This window comes from Falco naumanni, chromosome 9, assembly GCF_017639655.2.
Source record: "Falco naumanni isolate bFalNau1 chromosome 9, bFalNau1.pat, whole genome shotgun sequence".
Lineage (NCBI taxonomy): Eukaryota > Metazoa > Chordata > Aves > Falconiformes > Falconidae > Falco > Falco naumanni.
In genome coordinates this window covers 22,626,085-22,651,716 of record NC_054062.1, presented here as the reverse complement: position 1 = coordinate 22,651,716, position 25,632 = coordinate 22,626,085, and the positions used below count along the sequence as shown (strand labels likewise).

The window sequence follows — 25,632 nt, the reverse complement described above, 5'->3', positions numbered from 1 at the left end:
CAGGAGACAGCAGCAATGTCAGGGGACCAAATTCTTCCAAACCTGGTTTTCCCATGATTCTGCCAGCTGCAGCAGCCACTGTTACTGCTGGCTGTGGGTAATTAAGCTATTATAGACCACACCAGCCTTTGGGCCTGGGCCAGGTAGCATACATGGTCATGCTGAAGTATAACTTCATCTTCTCAGCAACCTACACCTGTGCCATCACAGGTGTAAATATATTTTAAAAAGGAAAATTCAGTCAAAGCCACAGACAGGAATTTTAGCAGATGCAAATTAATATATTTCTTGCAGTGCTTCACCTTCAAAATGTACAATTGCATAGTGCAGACTAAGGACATACAAATACAGCTCTTCTATCAGTCTACAATTTCTTGTACCCTTTGTTTTCTGTAATGAGCTATATGGTTTTTATAATCAAAGCAGCAGAAATAAATTTCATGAACTGAAACATAAGGGGAATAAGACTATGAAATGGAAAAAACAGACAAACATGCATCTTTCAAACTAAAGTTCTTTTAAAAGAAATGATGGCAGAAATCATTTGTGGAAAGAAAAGTTCAGGGAGGAAAAGTAGATGTTCAAGCTCTTTTTCTTAGACAAGACCATGGTATTATACATCTACCTGGACTCTTGATTTTTAAAGAATAGGGAATGTTCTTGATCTCAGTCTTTCAACTTCTGCCTGAAGAATTTCAAACTGTTCTTCCTGGTCCTTTACAAGACCCCGTAGGTGTTTCTGCCTCAAAATCTCTTTTTTTGCTGCTTTGCAATCTTTTCAGAAATATGCTGTGTGCCTGCATAAAACAAAATATATGGGTTAGTCTGTACTTTTAGAGAATGCATAGTCTAGATCTATATTGGCTTTGTCCTGGGGTTATTCCAAGTTCTGTATAAAATAGGCAGGCATTTTAAAAAAGGCTTACACTTGGGCTTAAGAGTCTTTATAGTACTGAATAAAGCAGAAAAAATTCAAAAAGGCACTGGCCATGCTTCCTTTAGTTTCTAGCAAGTACCTGCTGTTTTGAAAATCTGTAACTGGTTTCCACTAGTGGAAGGGTCACTACAGTTTTCCTAAGAGTGAATACCCTTCTCAGCTTCACGTTACTTCCGTTGTTCCCTTGAGTGGGTGGAAAGAAGCGGGTTGAACAATTCTGAGAAAGAACGAAAGCATGTTGCCTAATGAAGGTATTAATTATTATAATATTTTGACTTAGTTTCAGCAATTTAGTCAATTAATTTTGGTTACAAGAGCAAAAACCTCTAGACATGCTCTTAAGGAAACAATGTGGTAGAAAGGGCACTGCTAATTGTGCACATACAGTAATGAATAGGCGCTCCTTGCCCCATAGTTGGTGCTGATGGAGAACAGGACTGTCTAGCCTTGGAGGTACTTTCTGAATGTTCTTTGCTTGTGACTTGAAGTGCATTACTGTGACTTACCAGCTGCCTCAAAGATAGACCTCCTTTCTGAAACAGAGACAAGCATTTCTTTCAGCTCCAGGCTGAGCTCGTAGTTTTCTTGCTCTTTTAAACTGATGCACTTCTCCAACTCCTTAATTATTTTCTGACGTTTTTTCACATTCTTCTTGTGCCGCTGTCCATTTCCAAATGAATAAAGCAAATATGTTAGATTACACAAAGGCTGTTCAGACAAACTTATGATAGAAACCTATAATCTTAAGCACCGCATTGTAGCTCAATAAACTTTCATGTATTTTGATTTGACTAATAGCACATTCTAGCTTTACTTCGTATAGTGTCTTTCACCCACACTCCATTCCAGTATGCTTTATGGAGTTCTAATGTAAGTAGCAGACAAAGAACAAAGAGGTGTGCGTCAGGGAAAGAGATACAAAAACATGAAAGGCAAAGGGAGGAAAGGAAGTCGGTGGAATCAGTGAGCTGAGAATGCTGAAGAAAGGGTTGTGCTGAAGCTGTCGGGTGGGCTGTAAGGGACAAGATAAATACGAAAGCTTGAAAAGGAAGAGGAGGCTGATGCCAGCTAGAGCAACCTGGAGAAAATCCAGTGGGATCACTTAAAACCAAGGATAATCATAATTCGAATGTTGAAATAGATGAGGGAGCTAGCAAATCAGATTGTTGTGTCTCTGTTATTTTGAATATAGCAGGGGGTAGTGATACTATGAACAGGCTGGTGCTCCTGGAGAGAAACATTAAGCAGTGAAGACTGGAAGAATGCTTCATTAGAAATGGAAGAGTGACTTTTATAGGCATTGGTGTGCAAGAAGTGATAAGCAGATCTGCATTTAGATGTTCAGGAAGGAAAGCATTTAATTCCAGTAATAGAGCAAGTAGATTTCTTTCCATAGGGTTGATCTAGGCAGCAATTCATGTACGATGACTGCTTCCAAAGACTTTCAGAGAAATGCTGTTGTAAGACAGCTCAGCACAAGTTGAAGAAACTACTGAAAGCCAGAAAAATAAATACATGGAGAGAGAGAGAGACAGTCCTTGAGTAGCATGCCTGTATCAGTTGCAGTTATTTCTTACAAACACCTCTTGCTAATGAAGAAGTTGCATTTGAACTAAGGATGTGTCTCTCAAATGTCGTGGTTCACTTAGGATTTACCTTATCCATGATGCCAAGACTCTGCTCCATCACTGAAATATGGTGGGTCATGTGGCAGTTGTAGTCCAGCACAGTTAGGAACTGAAGAATTAAAACCAGAAAGAAACCATCTTATTAAACCTGTTTGTTCTCAACAATTCTTCACTTCTGTAAAGATAATCATACTCAGAAACTCAAAAAGCTAGAATTCTGCACATTGCAAAGGCTTACTAGTGTTCATAAATGGACATTGTGAATATATTCTTGGATGCTGTGTGAATACTAGACTGTACAGCTGTTAAAAAGAATGTTATCTATTATGTGTTAATGGAAACAAAGACCAAGCAAATTTGTTGTGAGGTTGTCAAAAAAACCAAACTATACTTTTCCTTATAAGGCAGTTCAGCTAACACAGCTGGAGGCCAAAGTGTTATATAGCCTGTCTTTAGGCCCCAGAAGAAAGTGATTATTTTCTGTCAAGTGGCTTCCTAGTAATTCTTACTTCTTTTATTGTTCTTATATCTGCTTAGTAATTCAGGTTTCAGAGAATCTATTGACATTTTTTTCTTGGACACACTGCTACTAAAATACCTCTTTATCAAATGACAAATGGTAAAACAGGCTGTATGACCCATAATGGGCAGTAGACAGGTTTCTGTAGATGTAGATTCATCCTTCCAGAGTACTGTCCCACCGAAGTTACAGGTAAAATTCTTTGGACTGCTCTAGTTAGAAAAGGAGAAACAGGAACCACCGAGCGGGCTCCTTGCCTGCAGCACCAAGCTGCTTTTACTCACTGCTTCATTAATAGCCCTCATTCCAGGTGTTCTCAGGTTTCTGACTGCATGCATTTATGTAAGCCATTTTTCTTTGTTGGGGTCTCTGTTGCCTTATCTCTTCTACTAACCCTCACATTATACTCAAAAAGCGAAGTAAACTCAAGCCCCTCAGAACATTCAAATTCGGATTAAACTGGTATATGGGCAGATCTAACTCCCTGAAGAGCAATAGTCTGCTCATCAGTTTAAATGAAGTTTGAGCTAACGGCAACACTGGTGATCAATTTGCTGCAAGAACTTTTCAATGTGTTGTCACATCACCTCTTTGGAGAGCTGTTTTGTTGGTGTTAGTTATGGAATTCCCTTGGCTGTGATTCAGAAGTGAACAAGCAGTTTGGAGAGCAGCAAAACAAATGAAGCCTGAGCAAAACATCTTTTGTATTTTTTTTTTTTTTAATCTTTTGATTGAATTGCAATATCCTTACCTGCTCTCCAACATTCTTAATTTTCTCCATGCTTTATAGCTCCCTCCACTACAGTATCTCCAACCTACCTACCAATCCTCCAACATCCCTTACCCCAAACCTTTACGCCCCCTCACTTCATCGACACAAAACCGTCAGCTTTCCCTGCAGTCCTCTACATCCCATACTGCAATACCCTCAGGCTTCCCCTACAACCCTTCTTCCTCCTCTCTTCTCCCACAGCTGTCCTTGGCTCTCTTCCACAACCTTTACCTATGTTTTCTGGCCTGCCAGCTAGTTTTGTTCAAAGCTACGTGGGTGCTGACTCCCCGGCCAGCTGCTGCACCTTGCCTGCCAGGTATGGCAAACAATTCCCTGTCGTTCTGCTGCTGAGTCAACAAATAGCAGTGAGCGTGGCTCACAGGCTCTTGCAGGAATGCTCGATCTTTGTATACTGAGCAAAAGTTACGGTATTTCTGTGAGATAACCAGACGGGGGCACCTCAGACCTTTCACTTAGAAGTTACCGTGCTTGATTTAAAAGATAGGTTCCTTGTGGCTGCAAAATCATGATTCCTCACTCTCAGTGCCAATTTTGAAACACTAAGAGTTTGGGCTACTTTTGCCTTCATTTACACCTGAACATTCCACTGAACTTCATCACTGATCAATCTCAGGAGTAAAACTTCCCCTTTGCAAGCTGAATTGTTGACCTATTAGGCATCAGGTTTCTCTGTAGCAGTAAGAGACTTATGAGGTATACACAATCTTACAGGTATAGGCAGCAAAATTTTCTGCAGTGAAAATATAAATTAAAGAAAGTAGCTCACTAGCTGGCGCTCTTTTGAAATACGTAGTGTTACAATATCCTGAGCCTTCTGTTTCAGATCTTTTATCTGCATTCTCATTTTCTTGTGTTCCCATTCCAGCTGAAATATCTCTTTAGAGAGCTCTTTACATTCCACCATGCTAGCAATTATTTTTTTTCTATGAGCCTGGAAAAAAAGATTAATCTTAATTAGCACACATTACAGATTATGGAATAGTTATTTGCAACAAGATGGGCAAGCTTCCAAAGGTATAATTTTAGTAAGGAAAACATGCTATGCTGCAGTTTCTATCCAGACTTTATTCCAGATGGTTATCTTTTGTGGAATTTTGTTCCCTTTTATGCTCTGTGCCACAGCCTTGGATCATAGAAGGAGATGAAGAAAATTACAACTAACCTCTCTCTCCACCTTTCTGTCTTTTATAAGAATGAAAAGGCATTTTAGCTCTACAAATACAAGCTTGCTCTGTATAAGGTATTTTTCAGTTGTTACTGAAGGCTTTGTGCAGTAGCAGTAACAAGCAAATTTTTTTGTACAGCTAGAATGCCTAAAAAAAGAACATTTAATGAGAGTATGAAAAACTGATCACTGATTTCACCTTACATAAAAAGTGTATTAATTTTTAAAATCTTAATATAAGCTACTGTTCAAACGCTTCTTAACATGACTAAGTTTGCCTTGAGGGAATTTTTGGGGTGGTGTCCAGCATCTATTTACAAGTGGGTGTGTAAGTGATGGTGTATCTAAAAGCTGTTGCCATTTCATTGATCTAAATTGTATTGATCAGACATCAAGAAAGTAGGCTGTATTGCAATTTTTGATAAGAGATGTTACAGAATTCTTAATAGCTCCTAGACTACAATTGAGCCTACTAGTATGTAGTAATGAATTTAAACTAGATATAAACCTGGAGAAAAAGCAGAGCTGTGGTAGGACAATACATTTGTTTAAAAAGTACATTTCCTTCAGATAATGCAAATTACCATGATAGAGCAATTCAGTTCTTCAATAACACTCTTATTAATGAGAATGGCATCAGTGTAGTCTGGGATCTCAGTACTTTCCAATTCTACCTGTCCTTGTTTTAGCAAAAACTGGACAACCAAATTCGATTGAAGTTTCTGCTTTTCCTCCTGCAGCCTAAAATGGCAGAAAACAAAAACAATGTTTAGTGATTTCAACAGAATTATATAAATCCTCCCATGATTATCAAAATGTTTATATTTATTACTTTTTATATTATATGTTGTATATATTATATAATATTATGTGCATGTAGGGGTTACTCTTTGACAGCCTGTCTTCTATTTGCTCCAAAAGTGACTATGGAATTTGCAACTTATTTCCATACATGAAGTTTTCGACCACTGGATTCAGTTTAACATACTCTAGCAGATGTTCTGAGAGAAAGTGGTGTTACTGAGCAGAAATCTTAACAACAATTGAAAAGGAAATGGAGGAGACTCCCAGCCAGCACCTGTTTTTGTATATAATTTATCCTGGAGTTTGTACCTGAATGGCAATTCATGTGAACATTATGTCATATACACAAAAAAATGAAATATTGCAAGTCCAAGCAGTTCAATGAAATCAGGTGTCACGTGGCCTATTGCAGTTAGGAGTGATCACTCTTTCTTTGGCCTACACAAGCAAAATTTAACTGAGCACGCTAGCACATACATGGCCTTGAAAGGTTTTGAGGGATTCACTGTATGATGCAGCTTTTGGGGCAGTCAGCATGCATTGAAGACCATGCTGCTATCCTTACTGGTGTTGTTACTTAAGATGGTAGATTAAGACTGGTTTGGCCTGCACACATGTGCTGCAATCATACCTCATTTCAGAAATATTGTAGGTCTCTTAAAAGAATCCTAGATAAAAGACTGTTGGAGAACATAGTGTGTAACTCTGGAAGCAACTTTTGCTTCTGTTTTGGTGGAATATTAAAATGTATCTGAATATAGGAAAAGAAAATTACCAAAGGAATTCTTGGAAAAAGTCTTCTGTTTCTGACTTAATCTTCTCATTGTCATCCATTCTTCTCTGGAGAAATGCCTGCATCTCTGCCAGTGTTAGGGCCTTCCGTTTCACCTAAGCAATCAACATGGTGACACTCTAAACTTTCTCAACTTTGTCAATATGTCAGGGCAAGCCTTTTCAAGAACAGAGAAGACAAGTTCTTAAGAAGACATTTGTATGTATCAACACGCAGCCTGGTATTTTGAGAATCCCAGTAGAGCACATGAAACACTGAGGTTACAGTCCTTTCACTGCTCAGAAATTTATATATTCATTTATGCATAGTTTATTCACATGAAGAGAAATCATGCTTCCTTCTCTCCTGGTCAAATTTCATGTATCTCTCTCGGGATAACTCAGATTTACACCTTCATGCTTTTAAACTGAACGAATAGCTTGCTAGAACTTTCAAGAAACACACTTCGTTAAGAATTATTCTTGATGTTCTAGAAAAATATGAGAATGTATTGGTGCAAATGTAGAGTGCCAATGGGAGAGAACAACAGGTGATGGCAATCAAATACCCTAACAGTTTTTTGGTATGGATAGAGAAAGGAAAATCTGCGTTTTTTAAAATGAAATCATATCAAGGACACAATCATTCTGATCAAATCCATCCAAATTAATATGCTATTTTTTTCTCTGAAGGAGAACTAAAGCTGGTTTCCCTTGATGACATTTCTATTATTCTGAATTGAATGTGTCCAGAGGAAACTTTCAAACTAACAGCTTATCTATTATTATTTCACCACTAGCTTGACCCTACCCTTGAACTCCACAGAAATTTAAGACCTGAAAATACCAGTAAGTATACTGGCAAAATAAAGAATTTTACATACCAGCTCCTCACTCTCCATTTTATTTCGTCTAGCTAAACAAAAACGTTCCCATGTAGACATGTCTAAGCCATTAGGCATGTGCTCAGGACTATCCAATTCATCCATGGCTTTCATTAAGAGGGGAAGCATTTCTTTGTGATCTTCAACTAAGCCTGAACAATTCTCATACGGGTTAGCTGTGTCAAGGAGCATTTCTGTCGTTTTCATCCTAGTGCACACACACAGTACATACAGTATTGACTTTTTATTTTCTCTTGCATAAAAGGAGCTCACAAACAACTAAGAACATTTCATGCTGTCAATCTCTTGCAAAGAGTGAATAGGTAAGAATGCATCTTATACAAAATAAGAATATATATCTTTGAGACCTGACGATTGTTTAGCTTGCAATTAAAATAGATTGTGTGGGGTGAATAAGGAAATGTAAGTACTCAAAATAGCAACCGTTAGTATGACAGGAAATCAACCATTGTTAACTATGCAATAAAAAGCAGGCAGTCTACTTATTATCAAAATGATTTAGACTATTGAAATAGATAGCATTCTCAATCTCGACTCACAAGAATTATTAGTATTTAAACAGACGGAATGAGGGGGGATCTTACTTTGGTCGATGTTTGTAAAGTTGGAGAAGTTCATCAAGCAGATTGGCAGGTAAGTCAGAAAACTCCTTTGTAAAACCACTTTCCAGATTCTAGGAGGGAAACAGAAAGCTTTCTTGTTACCACAATGTTATTTTTAAAAAAGTATCAACCAGCCCATATCTTAGAAATACAGAATAATATGGTGCTCTTCCAAGTGCTCCCAAGCATCATGGCGATCTGTACTATTTCAGAAATTCTTCTATGTGCATACTGTCCTTTACTGCTTAATTTTAAGGATCAGCAAGTTGACCACAACTCATCCCATACTTACAGTGAAGTATATTCTTCTCATTATCAACACATAGCATTAACTTTTTAATTTCTGAATCTCCTTGTGTTTGTCAAGAGTCTCACCTTGTCTTCAAATATTGCATTTTCATAGGTGTCTGTGTAAGCCTCAATTTTATTTTTTGTAGCCTGGATTGTTCTTGCAGCCTTGACCTATAGCAAAACCGAAAGATTTCAGGAATGAAATTCAGCCAGCAGAAGCACTGAATGATCTGATGAATACACTGATGCAGCTCACACTTTCTTATTTCTAGAGAAAACCTTGTGAGCTATTTTTACGAACAATATAATGTCTTCTTCGGGGGGTTACCTGTAGATACTGCTAAAAGGTGAGCAGGTGTAAAATTAAACGAGTACACTGCTTAAGAAAATAAATTTCTATAAGAAATATCTTATACAAATGCTTACAAGTCTTCTTTTTAAACTTCTAATATATGGACCTATGTTGATACTTGTTTTCACTTGCATAGGGCTTACCTTCTCCTTTCACATCACCACAGGTAAGACCAGTGAAAAATTCTCAAATCCTGTTCAAGACGAGTCAAAAATTCTCAAATCTGTTCAGTGGAGGGTTCTTCATTTTAGAACGCAGGTTCCCTATTGTCATGACAGCTCTGCTACACATCAGGATACTGATCTGTTTTATCAAGGCTGTTAACTGCTTATACTGTGCTGAGGAGACCGTTCTGTTGTATTTGACAGTTTGCACAGATCAAAAGATATACCAATGGGAACGTAAAAAGATAGATTTAAAAAAAAATAAAAGATGTATTTTGAAAAGTGTAAGCTGGTATACACTTGGCCTCAGATAATTTTAAAATTAGTTCAGACTGTTTAGTGGTAGAGGCTAGATGCCTACTGTGGAACCTCTCCCTGTAGCTCATGTACAGATAGCTACTTGCAGCTCCAGACACAGAGGTCTGTACAGGCTGAGTAGGATATCTGACATGGGGAGGCACTGGTGCATTATCTGTGGACTCAGGAACAGCTTCACAAAGCCAAAGTGGGCAAATGGGATACTATTGTCCCAAGAGCCAGAACCAACTGCAGACTACCACCACTTAGATCACCTGAGTCGCACAAGTATTGGCAGGACACAGGAATCAGAAATGTCACTCTAAAATTATTACTGTAGGCAGTACGCACTTGTATTGAAATCCAGATCTACCACCTGTGCTCTCCAGTCTTTTGTTGACTTGTATATGGTTTGACAGGGATGGGTAAAGTCTTCAGGATATTAAACTGGTTGATAAGACTATCAGCACCGTACGCCATGGTATGTTCTGCTTCTGTGGTCAGATACTCACATACCACCTCTGTCTATGCTTTGAACTGGCAAACACAAGTCAGCATGGCCCTGGCCTCAGTGAAAAACGTAATGGTATTACATATTCTTTTGTGCATTTTCCTGCCATAAAAGCATTACAAGTAGTGCTTCCAGCTTGATACTGGATACTAAAACATATTATGTATACAAAGAAATAGAAGCATGCCCTTCTGAATGTACGGAGTTTTACCAAAGATCTCCAGATAAACCAAGACAGATATCTATTAGAAAACATAAGTATTTATAATGTACGTCAACTGTACAAGTTAAAAAAAAATCAGTGACCCTGCAAATTGACAGAAAATCATTTATGGAAAAATTCTGATTTGGAAGAAGTAGTCTTCACAAGAAACTGTACTGTAAATATTACACTTTGCCTAAGAACAGCATTCCAGATAACTTACTTTTTCTTTCTCTTTTTTAATAAGGAAATCACAAAGTTCAACTTCTCTAGTGTCCAGCTCTTCATCCAACAGTAAAGCATAAATGAGATTGACTATTTTGAGTTCTTCCTGTGAAATGATTGTAATAAAAAATGTTAACATTCCTGCTGCACAGAGACAGAGATGAAAAATTAATGTTCTTTGTGATACCTGACAGATGACCATCTCTACTTTCATTTTCCTTTCAGAGAGTTTGCACACAGTCTCATCAAAATTTTGTGTTGTTTCCTGGATAGAAGCTTCAAGTTTCTTCAATTCATTTTCCAGTGCCTGGGGAAGGGAAGGACAGGCGCAGCAATATTACATCTGGAGGAACAACTAAGCTCTGATATAATATATCAGTTGCTAAAGAATGCACAATATGGAACTGTATCCTTCAGGCAAAAGGTCCCAGAAATTACTGGTTTGGAAGGAGAGTGCCATCAGCCTATCAAGTTATGTTATTGAAATACCACTTTGAAGGATAAATACAACTGTATTATTTGTGTATGGCACCAGCAACTCTGGGAATGGAACCTGAAAAAAAACATTTTAGGAATACTGGTACATTTGTGAAGGAAAGTTACCTTTTGTCAGATATTACAAGTGCTGGCATCTATTAATTGGTGTAAGTAGAGATTGCCTTAATTTGCTGTCTAAGCTAGGACTTATTAAATATGCCACATGATTTTTCTTCTTTGTTTGTTTTTTGTTCATTCTATTTATTAGTGTTCATTTTTAGAAGTAGCTCCTAAGGAATATCAGAAACTGGTCATGAGCACTGCGAACAAAACACTCCTTTTCTCATTTTAATTTACCCTTCTATACTTGTCTTTTTCTTCATTCAGTTCCTTGACTCTTTTTTCATGTTCTCTAAATATTTTCTTTTCTTCATCATTCCAAACATCCTCAGGCTTGGATATAAAAGGAGGTGGAGGAATATCCTGGAAGTATTAACGACAAATATGCTTCAAAAGCAATATTAAGTCTCTATCAGCACACTAACAAACTATAGCACGCACCAAATCTAATGAAAGGGTATTTCTTAGTGGTAAGTAAGGTACAAGACTTAAGTATAATTAAACAAGTCTTATATAATGTGTTCTGTTCCTCTGGTCTGTTACTTCCAGCAGTAGTTGTGGTGTATATCTGTTGTGCTTGTTCTCTCTTACTTGTTTACAGAAATTCATTGCTGGATCTTATAAAATACAAGTATTTTGTACTCAAACATACTATTGTTTTATGCCACATTTTCTGTTTCAGAACCCCAAATCTAATACCATGCTAATGTATACTTCTAAGTGGAGTCCTAATTTTCCAAAACAGATCAATTCCAGGGAGAGCCCTTTGGTCTGCGCTATCTTTTTTCTGGGACACTCCTTCACATTCTTTCCTTCCTTTACTACTATACTATCTATATTTACTGAGTTAACTGGAACACAGTATTTTTGTGTAAGATCACAGCCATGGATTACAGACCCTTCTCCCAGCAACACAGTTGCTGTAATAGTAATACTAGATTATGTCCCTATTGTATTTCACTGTGATAGGGACAGGTGTTGATGGGTAAATCATATGCAGGCACTAGAATCTTGTGGTCTCTTTTGAGTCCAGTGTATGGTCTCTTACAGATTCTATCTAGGTATAAGGCGATTCTACAGTTCTATGACTTTATTCTATCACTTAGGCTAAAAAAAATTGCTAGCTGAATTTCACATTTCCTTAAAAGCTCATAAGCTACCTAAATGATATGGCAGAAACGCAGCTCACAATTTTCAAGATGTCTTCCTTTTTGACTTCTAGCACTCCACTCATCATGTCATTAAGAGCACGCAGTCTTTTATTGTCCTGGGAACGACCACAAAAAATATTTTAGGGTACAAAAGAAAGTGTAGTACTTGGAATTAACTGTGTAGTTTGAGGAATGATAAGGTAGTTCACCTCTAGATCACCCATACAATTATTCTGTCTGTCACTAGTAGATTAATGTTCTTCAGTGATGTGTGTGAAATATGCTAAAAGTGTCAAGAGTTTTTTCTGGTGGACAGAAGTTCATATACCAAATAACTAGTAAAACTGCCATTCTGGCAGTTTTGGAAAGAATACATAGGCAAAGACTACTGGCCAGTTGGCAGGTAAGGATGAGGGAAGTTACAGTGTCACTGTCTTATTGTGCAGCTCCTTTGGGGCCAGAACCATCTTAGGCTTTTTAAGTTGTATTTCAAAGGCAGAGCAAAGCATTATGATCTTCTAGTCTAAGCCCTGAAGAACAGAGGTCGCTCAGTCAACAAACACAAATCAAGCAGAAAGATCTTCATCTTCATTGAGCAGAAGCATGCATTTAGAAATGTATCTAGCCCCCAGTCACCTGGTACGGTATTTTCAATTGCCACTAAGCACATATTTTTAAAATTTTAAGCCTAACACTAAATCTTCTCCCAGCTGGTCTGTGTAGTTCTGATTGTAAACAACAGAAAGAGGGAAAAGGCACACATCATTGTTACCCACTATTCTAAATTTATTCTCCCATACTACATTACTGGAATATGCCAGTGCAGCATAAATAAGACTAACTAGAGACAAAGGCCTAGTCAGTAAAAAGGATACTACTTTAAATACCATAGCAGCAAGGCATCTTTCTATTTCAAGCTTAGCCAGCATTTCTGCTTTCTCTCTCTCTTGTCAAATCAAGTATTTTTCAACTTTAATCTGAAGGAAGGAAGAAAATGAGGTTCTTGTCAGGGTTCTTTTTCTCCGAACATTGCCACATGTGGGCTAAGAACATTTGGAAAGATGGTTGTCCTGGTTTTGGCTGGGACAGAGTTAACTTTCTTTCTAGTAGCTAGTATAGTACCGTGTTTGGGATTTCGGATGAGAAGAATGTCGATAACACACCGATGTTTTAGTTGTTGGTGAGCAGTGCTTACACTACGTCAAGGACTTTTCAGCTTCTCATGCTGCCCTGCCAGTGAGGTGGCTGGGGGTGCACAATAAGCTGGAAGGAGGCTCAGTCAGCACAGCTGACCCAAAGTGGCCAAAGGGATTTTCATTACCATATGATGTCATGCTCAGCATATAAACTAGTGGGAGAGCTGGCCAGGGGGCTGCTGCTCAGGAACAGGCTGGGCATTGGTTGGTTGGTGGTGAGCAATTGTTTTCATTTGCATCACTTATTTATCTATGGTTTTATTTCTCTCTCTTTTTGTTATTTTCCTTTTCATTACAACTTATTATTATTATTATTATTGTTGTTGTGTTTTATTTCAATTATTAAACTGTTCTTATCTCAACCCATGAGTATTCTTATTTCTACTCTTCTGGTCTTCTCCCTCATCCCATTGGGGTGAGGAGGGAGTGAGCAGCTGTGGTGCTTAGTTGCCAGCTGGGGTTAAACCATGACAATGGTGTAATACTAATTGTTAACACTTTTTATATTTCTGCTCTATGATAATATTGCTCAAGAAGAAAATTCTTTTGAACAGCTCCAAAAGCTATATTAAAAAAATGCTACTGCCATCAATTTTTGTTGATATTAGTTGTGTTTCGTGCACAGCTTTTCTGATAGTGGCATAACATGAACTGGTGGGAAAGCAGAGAGAAGTGAGGACAGACTGACCAAAAGAGCAGATGAAATCAGTGGACTATACTGCATAAGAAATATTGCACTTCTTTATAAATTATCAATTGAATGTATAAATACAGTACTAAGTATGCTTTAGTACCTAGATACTTTAGTTTGAAATTACTTAGTTTCAAAATGGTGCTCAGAGAGAACACAGAAACCCTTAGATATGGAAGTAATCCCTGCAAGCCAGGTTTGAACATTATACTCAGGAACAGAGGGAATTATTACCTAATTTATGGGCTATTAAAAACTTTTAACAGCATATAATTAAGATTGTCTATATCTTATTAATTTCAGATCGACTTATTAAGAGCTTTCTTCCTAAAAAGGGAAGGGAAGCAAAAGAGTCAAAAAGATAATTTTAAGTACGCAGACACATCTGTTTTAAGGCTTTTCAGTACTGACACAATGTCTGGAAATGAGAATAATTAAAGAACTATATTTCAGTGAGTGAAAGTGAAAGATTATTTTTCAGACACCTCTGAATCCTGAACAGTCAGCACTCGCTCTGGTATCTCATCATCTGTAAGAGCTGGCTCCCACACTTCCACTTGGACATCAAGCTGTGCCAAGATTTCTCGGATCCTCAGGTTTCTTTCTTTCACCCGTGCTATCTCCTGCTCCTTTTGTTGTGCAACTATGTCAAATTCCTTATTAAAAGCAGTTTTCACTTTGTAAATGATGTCCTGAAATACCAAAAAAGGAAACAGCAATACTGCACAGCTGACACCCATCCATGATTATATACCACTCCTCTAGCCATCAGTCATAAATGTGTGTGTGTTTGTGTGACAGGGAGATAAGCTCACAAAGCCCTTTCATGAAAATTGTAAGGGCAGAGTTCAAGCTTTGTTAAATGGAAGTGGGCAAATATTAGGTTTCTCTCTTTTTTTCCCTAGAAATTTTTATTCCTTTTTTTCTACATATTTGCCATCTGACAAAGATTCTAAAAGAAGCATACTGCTGCCAAAACTAGATAAAAAATTAGGCTGCCACCTATTTGCTGGTTTTTTCACTCTTCAGCTGAAAGAAGGGGATTCAAAGAAAAAAACCACATGACCTGTAAACCTAGAGACTGTAAATCACAGGTGCAGGGAGGCAGACTGAAGGACATACTTTCCTGACTTTTAAGTGATGCAACCTGCAGTTTCAATATGCTTTCATGGGATTTTCTGTCTGAGATATGTAAGTAAAATGTGACCATTAAGTAAACAAACATTGGAAACTATTTTTTTTTTAAACACCAGAGACCTTCTAATGATTTTTAAAAGCATATATTCTTAATGGATAAATTCTTCCTTTATCCTAAATAAAAGTAGACTATAAAGAGAGAAAACCATGTGTCTTTCCTACTGTGTCAACTTACTAAAATGAAACATGAAAAGGATTTCAGCTCTATCTTTAAACTTCATGTTTTGAGATGTTTGGCCATTTGCAATTTGTATTACAATAAATATCTGTGTCCATATTATTTCACTGATTTCTAAGCTAATAGTAAGTTAGAATGTAATAAGGCAAAATGGCAGATAAGGTACAATGTTGCTGGGAGAAAAAGGGCTGTGCATGATGGCTAGTCAGCCATCTAGCTCTCAGCCAGCTCGGTGCTTTGGCCCAGAACACTGAAGATGTATCTACACTTCAATATATAATATGTGGCTTTAAAGCTATACAGCAGAAAGATCTTGTTACATCCAATCTTACATCTAAAAGTGCTCCTTGTGTTTCTTCCCATCTATTTACACACTAGTATACCTAGTAGATTTTATGTATTGCAATGTATAATCATTGAGCTCTGCTACCATTTACAGCCTTAAAGAGCTTAGAGGAGGCAATGCTTTATAGTAGTTTAACCATTTCTACCCTTGTAGATCATCTTCATAAAAAGCTTATTCTGTAGTATGTTTACTACTTAATAAACTGGCCAGAGTAAGAGAAGTGAGTGCGTTTGATAGCAATGAATAATAAACAACAGAAACATTGAAGACTCTAAATGAAGGTATGGTAAGACTGGAAAGAAAGGAAATGGGGTGAGTATCCAGCTGACCTTTCATTCAGCAGCAAATAACAGGGAAAGCGGTCATATTTTCACAGGGTGTGCTGAGGTGTACAAGCTAGCTTTGACTATACACTCTTAAACTAAAGCACCAGTGGGCAAATACAGATACCCTCAAATTGGGTAACCAATTTCATAAAAATGTTTTCCTTCCAGACCTGAGCTGGCAAGTCCATATGGTGCTCTGCTGCACTATGTGTATTTATCTGCTTTCATCTCAGTAACTCAGAGACCTCTGCAACCCTCCATCGTATAGTGCCAATATGCCCAAAATCTAACAGTGACTGTGATTGCGATGAGAACAAACAGATACGACAGTGTCACTGCAGTAGTACAAATTTAAGACTTCACCTTCAATAATACTATCTGATTGACTTTCCGGTCCTTGGTATGCAAGTCCCATTGGTGGTATAGGATAGATGTGTCCCCACCATACTGAGAGCTCAGACTTCCAATCAGGCAGTAAGATGCACTATCATCAGCCATTACTTCTTCTGCCTTCTCTCCTTTTTCCTTGGATAATACAGTCTCAGACTCAATCGCAAGATTTTTCTTCTGACCCTAATATCACAAATGTGATAATTGCGTTAATTTTGCACATGATGCAGTGGTACATGTAAGAAAAAAATCTAGAGGTTAATTAAGGTCAGTGATCTAAATAATACAAGTTGAAATGATCGTATCTGGAATATTGGGTCCATTTGTAGGTTCCACAGTACAAGAAAGACTGGGCATACTGAAGCAAGTCCAGTGGCAGGCCACTAATACAATCAAGGATTTGAAGCACCTAACATGTGAGGGCAGGCTAAGAGAACTGGAATTGTTTAGCCTCAGGAAAGAGAAGGCTTGGGAGGGGAACTTAGTAATGCATATAAAAACCACTATGGTGGGGAGTAAGGACAACAGAGTTAGACTCTTCTCAGTGCTGCTCAGTGACAGATTGAGAGGAAAAGGGTATACATCAAAATACAGGACATCCAACTTAAACGTAATAAAACACTTGTCCTGTGAGGGCTGTCAAAACATGGGAAGAGGTAGCCCATAGAGGTTATGGAATCTTCCATCCTTAGAGATATTCCAAACCTGACTGGACATGGCCCTGAGTAAATTGCTCTAGGAGGGTGAGACTAGATGACTTCAAAAGGGTTCTTCTAACCCCAGCTATTCTGTGATTCTTTAATACTAATACATTCGTTTTGAGTAAAACCACAACATTTCATCTTTCTTTATATTTTTAATTTTTTTTGACCATTTCTACAGCAAGAAAATGGACCTTAGAAATGTAACTATGTAAAGAAGGGTTAAGATGCCAACTCAGAACATGCTTTTATGCAGTACTTCAAAGAGATTGTACCTTAAGATCAGCTGTCTCAATCTTCCTTAACTGGAGAACTTTCTCCAAAGTTTCCAGCTCTTCTTCACTACGTCTCTTCAGTGGATAATTCTTCACTTCACAAGCCATATGGAAGCACTGTTCAAATGTAAAAATAAACACACAAACAAAACCCCAAAGTAAAAAGTTCTTCAGAATGCATCTATCAATTCATTTCTTCAATACCTGAATGCTAAACAGTTATAAAGTCTTCTTAAAATCAGGAATAAAATTGAGGATCAATTAATAAAGACAATGTCGTAAAAATACAGGGGTAAGACAAAAACACTTTCCTTTTTCGTAGTGAAAATGGTTGTTTCCAAGTTTGCTTTTTTCTTTCTTTTCCTTTTTTTTTTTTAATCTGTGGATGTGGTCTCTTTATCCACAGAATTCAACCAGAACTAGATTTTTTGTAAAATGACTTGGTCTTTCACCACCCCTGAGATAATTCAGTATCATCAGTTTGCCTACTCTCCCTCTGTTTAAAACTGGGAAAATCAGGGTCAGATATTGCCTTTATCTTCTGTGTAGCAGAAGTCATACTGACTGCACACAGAAAAATAATATTCTCTCCCCTTCTAGCAGTACTGCATAAAGATAGTCTCTGAGATCAAGGAATTAAATAGTTGCTCATTTGCTTATCAGCACTCTTATCCACCAGAAGGTAAAATCAGTCAGGCTGACAAAATGAACAGAATGAAAGATTTGCATAAGCCTCGGGAAGAAGTTAAGTTTTTGCCTATACCTATACTAAACTACTCCAAAAGGAATTAGAAAGTAGAGGTTACCTTAACTGCACGTTCTTTTACACACATAGCATCCCAGCACTCATGTTTGATGACATCCTGCAAATAGCGGTTTGCTAAATTCTCCATCTCAATCTCCATCCTCACCTTTCAAGATACAGAAAAGAAAATAACAAGATGGGCAATTTGTATTGAGTTATTGAAAGACACCTAACAGATTAAATGGATTAGCAATATTTCATCTTCTTGGGCTATCACAGATCTTCTCCAAAAACTATATTGCATACTACCGAAAGGCATCATTTTCTATATGAAGAAAAGCATTCTAGAACTTAAGCAACATGCCCAAGGCCACAGTGTCAGATTTATAAATTCTAGCATAGATCATATTCCAATCAGCAATGTCTGCATCAGCAGATTCACCTGCTTCAAAAGGTAACTTTAAATACTTTTAAGTTTTTGTGCTTCTAAGCAGTGAACAGCAACTTTGAGATCATCCTCTGTTCTTCAATCATTCTTTCTACTTTTCACTGCTAGTTTTTAAATGTTCTTCCCCGCCTTCTGTCATACCCGGGCAACTTCTTGTTCAGCCTCTGCCTGCGCTCGTTCCTGTTCTTCTAGATCCAAGTTGAACTCCTGCTGCTCCAGTTTCTCAATGTCTGGCACCTGTTCATTTTCATGCATCATTTTCTGAATATGTTGGGTGTTTTTTTAAATAAGTATAAGGAATAGAAAGTAATTTGAATGTGAATAGAGAAAACACTATTTTTAACACTATATAACTCGATATGAGGGAAAATTATTTTAATTGCCTCCACATTTAACAGCTTCATGGTAATTGGTAGAATATGCTGCCTGTAGCTAGTGACTACATGAATATATTTCATCTTTCTCTTAAAATAGATTTGGATGTTATATGTAAAGTTGCATATACTTTGTAAGAACCTGTAGTACACAATTCTTTATTCTTTGGCTCTGAGCACTTTAGTAAGTCATTGTCATTTTATTCAGTTGTTACCTATCTCATGCAGTTCAACAAAAGGAACTGTAAAATCCTGCACCTAGTTCTGAGCACTTTATTAAGTTGTTATCATTTTATTAAATTGTTATCTACCTCATACCATTCAACAAAGGGAAGTCCAAAATCCTGCACCTGGGTAGGAACAGCCCCATGCACCAGGACACGCTGGGTGCTGAGCAACTGGAAAGCAACTTTGAAAAAAAGAAGCTGGGGGTTCTGATGGACACCAAGTGGAATATGAGCCAGCAATGTGCCCTTGCAGCAAAAAAGTCTAACGGTATCCTGGGCTGTATTGAGAGCGTTGCTAGCAGGTTGAAGGATGTGAGAGACATGGACATGCTGGAAAGAGTCCAGTGAAGGTTATTATGGGACTGAAGCATCCCTCATATAAGGCAAGGCTGAGAGAACTGGGACTGTTAGCCTAAATAAGAAATGGCTTCAGGGGAATCTCATCAATGTATATAAATACCTGAAGGAAGGGTGCTAAGAGGGCAGAGACAGGCTCTTTTCAGTGGTGTCCAGTGACAGGACCAGAGGCAATGGGCACAAACCAGAACACAAGAGATTCCACTCAAACATCAGGCAACACTTTTTTTACTGTGAGGGTGACTGAGTACTGGAACAAGTTGTCCAGAGAGGTCATGGAGTCTCCATCCTTGGAGACAATGAAAATCAGTCTGGACGTGGTCCTGGGCAGACTGCTCTAGGTGACCCTCTGCTCATCCTCTCACAGATAGCAGCTTTTATGGAAGGAAACAGAAGGAAGAGGGGAGGACAGCAATTTCTATAATGTATGCGGTTAGACAGGCATAAACTAGTCTGCTGAGGGGACAGATTACTCAAGGTATGACAGTAGTACAAAAAAAACGTATTTGTAGCAAAGAGACCACACAGTAGTTCCTGTCAGGTTCAGTGTACAGTCCCTGAAGAATCATGTCTCTTAATTACCTGTCTGCTCAGAGTTATGTAAATGAGCACTACAGCTGATAGCCATAAAGAAAGTGTATTTATAAACAAAACTGGTAAGCTGAGCCATTACCCTTGTAAGAAACTCACAGTTTTACGCAGCTTTTTAATTCCTATTTGCAGCTCTTTCTTCTGGTTAGCAAACCTCTGAGTCTCTTCTTTAATGATCTGAAATACATGAAATATATTATTGAAAGACAAAATACACAAGAGAAAAAAAGATTGAAATAATCTAAAGGAACATTATCTGTACAGAAAACAAAATTCCAAAGGGATTAATAGCTGAAACAGACATAATCCTAATTCAAGAATGATTCTCAGAATTACTCAAGAGAAAAAAGATTATACAACCAGGTCACATTGTAAACTGGTTGTACAGCAATAGAGCTTAAAAGAAAGAAAATATTAAAGAAAGAAGTAATTACAAGTGCAATAATTACAGACATATTGAACTGCGTAAAGCCTACTGCCAGAATTTGTTAAATGCTTCATATTCCTTAGATTCTTCATTGTCACTAGGGCATCTCCAGTAGGACATTTAAAGACAAATATAAACCAACATGTTACTAATACTGGAAGCTGTGAATTTTTCTTTGCCTCTACAGCCTTGCCAATTCATCTCTTTGGGAAAATTCTGCAATTAGTCTGCATCTCTGGAATTTGTTTTCTAAAATAAGTTAACAACTTTAAGTAGGATGATGGCTACTGATTGAAAGGAAGAGGTGTATCATTCTGACATTGGATGGGCTCCATCCTCTACAAATCAGATGCAAGTCTCTTAGGACATTAACGAGCACCTTAAAACAATCTAGGACCACACTGGTGCCCTTCAACCTTTGCTTCTCATCACCTGTCCCTAACTGATACTAACAGTCATGTGGTACTCATGTATGCATAGTCACATGGATTTGTCCAAAAATCCCAGTAGACACCAAAGCATGAGTGCCAGCATCAAAGCAGAAACAGGAATATCTGTCTGGGAGACTGATGGAGAAGATGCTGGCTGTATGTCTTAGACTGACTTGAGCCACTTGTGAAACTGCATCATAATTTGGGAAGTCACTCCTGATCACCCAGAAAGCAATGATATTTTGCTTTGCCCTGTCACTAAACCTCAAAAGCTGGACAAAATACACAGCTCTGACTCATCCCAGAAAGAACCTTCTAGCATCCATAAATTCATATTTCTGGGGGGAAAAAAACTATATTAACATTAACATAGCAGTTTCCAGGCTCACAAAGTGCTGAATCCCCTTTCTGTAGACAGTTAGATCTTTGACGCACTTTTACTTATAAAAAAATTTCGGTTACATAACACACTCACCTCAACCTTAACCTGAAATAAACTTCAGGGGCTTTGTATTAATGTCATATTGTTTAGTATTGATTTATCAGTGCTGTAGAATTTGTTATTCTGGCCCTTGCGAGGAAAACAGCACTTGCTTGGTTTCTAGTAATAATCTTCCCTGCAACATTTTGCCATTTAGAAGAAAAATGTCTTTATAAGTTTCTAAAGGAAGCCAATTTCTCTGGCAATGTTTTTTTTTAGTTTACTCCCTGTGTAGAAGTGGTGTTTTGGTCTTTAGAGCTCCTATTGTGCTAGGTACCTTCTTTGATGTGTTTAGAACCTTGACATAGAATTTCTAAAAGTCTAGATCATAATGCCTTAAAGAGAGGTCCAAATGTCAGAAAAGCTTTAGAAACTAGATTCCTTTACAGCATATGAGTTGGCACCCCAAATCACTAGCAACTCTTGAAAACCCAGCCTTTGATTCAAACTTGTTCTATGAAAGTACCTTCTTTATTTTCTGACCTATCCATGTCATGTCATTGGTACTGGTTGAATACAAACTGGTGACGTTTCCATCTTCTGTCATGTCTACACTGGAAGATTTCAGTGGTGCCTCCTGAAATTAAGGATATAAATATCCATCTCAGGTACTTAGAGAAAATTAGAGAGGCATAAATGAAAGAAAAAAATGGGCTCACATTAGAAGCAACACCATCACCACCAAATTCCAGAGTGTGTTACAACATTTTTATTCCCTAAGCAGTCCCCAGATTTAATCCTGCAAGCCCTTGCTACTATGCAAAGCCTTTTTGACTCAAATGGGATGACTGTACTAACCTCTGTAATCACAGCTTTGCTTGATTTCAACAGAAAAATATACAACTCATAACACACAATGTATAGCAGTAAGATCACACTGAGAATGACACAGCTTCACACGAGGAGAAACTGACTGTCACAGAGTTTTCTGTGGCTGAAGTAATCAAGTGAAATTGAAGCTGTGTATGTCATCTTTCTGTAACTACTCCATTTCCTTAATAACACTATTCCACAAATCAATAAAAAAAATCACATTTGGCCTATCCTTAGGGGTACTCTATTTTTACAAAAGGATCAGAGTTTGTTTTGAGGACAGTTTTTATCATGTGTAATTTTAGGATAATGATCAAACTGTTTTACCCCATAAAAACAAAGAAAACACCTTAAATTTCTTTTCTGGAAGTGATTCTGATGTAGATTCTGGATCAAACTGCCATTCTGCCATAGATTTTAAAACAACATTTTCATTCGAAGTAGGTTCATTCAGTACAGCAAGAAGAGATTGCCAATGAAAAGCAGCTTCCTTAACTTCAATTTTATTTATCTTCCTAGTAAACAGAAAGGAAACAGATGCCTATTCAATATTTTTACATGAGTCAATATTGTTTGAGTTCTAGAATTGCATGAATTAGTGAAGTTTCCACAGCATCAGAAATTCTGAAAGATGGATTACCAGAAATATTGCTCTGATGGAGTCATCTTTAATCTATGCATCTACCTGAACACTTGTTATATGACAGAAAAGCTGTAGTTGGAAGTATCTCTTATTCCTAATGTATGCTAAGAGCTCTCTATAGCCACAGTTGAATTCCCATTAAGGCTATGATGTCTCCTAATTGCTGAGATAAAATGGTATCTCATGAGATTACATCCCTTATGTCCCCCAGAAAGACCCTTCCAGATGGTTTGAGAGTGGTGAGAAGGTCACTATGTGTAATAATTACCAGAAGATACTCCTGTATCTTGTACTGCAACCATACTCAAAGTACATGACTTTTCATGAGCTAGGGGAACCACCTATAATGAGGAGAGGAATGATTTTATTTCTATCCAATTTTTCTCCTTACCCTGAGACTAATAAAAAGGAAGTCTAGAATCACAAGGAGATGCAAAAATTGGTCTGTCAGGATACAAGAATTTACATCACCAATATTTGTTTGCCACTTTATACATACTTCCATTTCAGACACACCAGGGCACCATCATTTTCACCATTAACGAGGATGAACTTGCCATCCAGTGAAAATACCACAGATCTGATTCCCCCTCCTTGATATGAGTGACAATGCTTTTTAGCAAGTACATCCTAGAAAAGTCATAGAAACAGTATCAGCAATTACATTTTCTAATGGAATATATCTGTAAATCATGCTTTTTTTACATAAAATTCAAACAAAAATGTCAATACAAAATACATAAAAGGCTAGGATGTATGAGTTTAAAATTTCTGACTACAGATGGGGCAAGTTTGTAGTATATTGATTTTGCAGGAGATAAAAGAAGAGTAGTAAAATTATGCTAAGATATACAGGAGAAGAAAGTAAGTAGATTATATGATCATATACAAAGTAATTATAAAAACAATTGTACTTTATAATGCTATGTCAGTTAATGTTCAAGATAAATTTTTCTGGAACACCTTATATTCAAGTGAACAAAAGCTTACAGTAGAAGAAAGTCGTTTTCCCACCTCTTTCTCATGTAAACCAAATAAAGCCTGTGCCTGGATGCCTACCTACCATAGTAAAAGTATGATAGATGAACAAAACACCATCCCCTGCTGCTGCTGCCAGCCACCGGCTGTTGGGTGATAAACGGAGGAAACCTGAACCAAACTGACTGCTATAAGTCCTCCTTTCTGATAAAAATACTGATGGATTTTCCAGCATATTCTGCCAAACAAAAAAAAACATTAGCAGCAGTTCAAATGATGGAAATAACTATGCCATTTTGAGAGGACTGAGAGCTTTGTGGATTACCACATGCATTGTAATTTAAAATGATGGATTACTGAGCTCAGGAAGCAGTACCATTGCTATGCTGCTGATTTGCTTCTCTCTTCAACAGGGTCTGTATTCAGTACATTTGGGCCCGGAGTTTCTTGGCTCAGAATGTACAGATCATGTCAAGGAGGAATGCTCACCTTTGGAATTCACCTTCTTGCTTGACCTGACTGTTAAACTGAGGGAGACCTATGAGCTGCAGAGAGCTGCAGTTCATCAGTGGGCAATGACAGTGGTTTCCTGAAGCCCCCATTACTTCCTTACGAGGCAGGGCTGGGCTGGGCTGGCTTTGCAGTTGGGTCTTAGTCATGGGCTCACATGGGCTCAGATCCTTCAACCGCTGCCTGCTCAGATTACACAGCAGACTGCACAAAAGCACATATCCAATACAGAAGCTACATGTGAAGTGTCTGCAAACTGTATTAGTGTTAAGAATCAGTATTTGGCTTTCTGTGTAACAGAACAAGGAGACTGCTTTTGCCAGGTTTCTGAACAGGTGGTAGGATACTGAAAATTTATGTTTATGGATGGAGTAGGTATTTTTAGTGTAGAGAGGATTTCTTTAAGATAATATCCTGCTATAGTCACTTCATCTACAGCCTTTGTTCACTGGTATTTAACCACCACCCAAAATAAAGCAACTTCAGAGAATTACCTTTTCAGGGAGACGGTATTTACAGATGAAAGGTGCATAGGTACAGTAGCCATACACAATCTTATCCTTCAATCTGACTGCTGAGCTCAAAGGGCAATCCAGAACATATTGCTCCTTTTTAATAGCACTAGGATTAAGCATTCCTTGTTCATTAACATATTTATCATTATCTAAAAGATTGAAAAAAGAAACAGGTGAAAAGAGACATCACTACCACTAATGCAGGTGCTTCATCTATCAACTATTTATGAAAACCAATCTTAGCAAGGAGTGAGCATGATGTGAAGATGTGAATTTTCAAGGAGACTGAGAATTAAGATACCTAGCTTTAACACTAACTCTGTGGGTTCTGCTGATGTAGCACACTGCAGTGAAGCTGAGAGATAGCTCTACTAGCTCTGAAGATGTACTAGAAACAGTTTAACCATAGTGATGTGACAATTTGTATACACTGAAATACTCTGCTTCTTGGGTATTACATATGCAGTGCCAATTAGTTTATGTGGAGGTTCATGTCATCAATTTCATCTAGAACTTGTTGAGGCATCTCTGCCATGAAGTACACACAGCCTGGGTGGTAAATGGTTAAAACACTGAAGTTTACATCTTCAAAAGCACATTTGATTTCTTTTGGTTCTTTAATTTGAGTTTTAAAGAGACACCTGAAATTCAGACTGATGCAATAACTGTAGATCTTCAGCAACTTTGAAAATCAAGCCCCATTTTTATGTCTAAAAACAGGCACAAAAAGAAGCCCAGTCTTAGTGAATAAAGAAAATACTAACTTTATTGAAAACTACTTTTTTAAAAGTTTGCAAATAGTGAGGTGTTTTAAAAATTAAATGTAAATAACTAGAAAATCTGACACTAGGCCTACTAACAGTTTTACAGAAGTCTT

The 25,632-nt window shown here is 37.6% G+C and overlaps 1 protein-coding gene across 1 annotated transcript in view; it reads right to left on the bottom strand.

Annotated features, from left to right (window-relative positions):
• Positions 1 to 496: 496 nt before the first annotated feature.
• CFAP43 (cilia and flagella associated protein 43) overlaps positions 497 to 25,632 on the bottom strand; it is a 49,810-nt gene continuing 24,674 nt past the window's right edge. The window contains 26 exon segments of the mRNA XM_040606893.1: positions 497 to 759; positions 762 to 797; positions 1,444 to 1,597; positions 2,594 to 2,674; positions 4,645 to 4,809; positions 5,628 to 5,784; positions 6,623 to 6,735; positions 7,503 to 7,710; positions 8,108 to 8,196; positions 8,501 to 8,587; positions 10,166 to 10,273; positions 10,355 to 10,474; positions 11,002 to 11,127; positions 11,954 to 12,031; positions 12,803 to 12,892; positions 14,288 to 14,494; positions 16,213 to 16,422; positions 17,216 to 17,332; positions 18,022 to 18,126; positions 18,550 to 18,676; positions 20,058 to 20,134; positions 21,763 to 21,873; positions 22,459 to 22,624; positions 23,252 to 23,382; positions 23,816 to 23,968; positions 24,735 to 24,904. Of these exon segments, the coding sequence (XP_040462827.1) occupies positions 641 to 759; positions 762 to 797; positions 1,444 to 1,597; positions 2,594 to 2,674; positions 4,645 to 4,809; positions 5,628 to 5,784; positions 6,623 to 6,735; positions 7,503 to 7,710; positions 8,108 to 8,196; positions 8,501 to 8,587; positions 10,166 to 10,273; positions 10,355 to 10,474; positions 11,002 to 11,127; positions 11,954 to 12,031; positions 12,803 to 12,892; positions 14,288 to 14,494; positions 16,213 to 16,422; positions 17,216 to 17,332; positions 18,022 to 18,126; positions 18,550 to 18,676; positions 20,058 to 20,134; positions 21,763 to 21,873; positions 22,459 to 22,624; positions 23,252 to 23,382; positions 23,816 to 23,968; positions 24,735 to 24,904 (3,305 nt within the window). The 3' untranslated portion in view covers positions 497 to 640.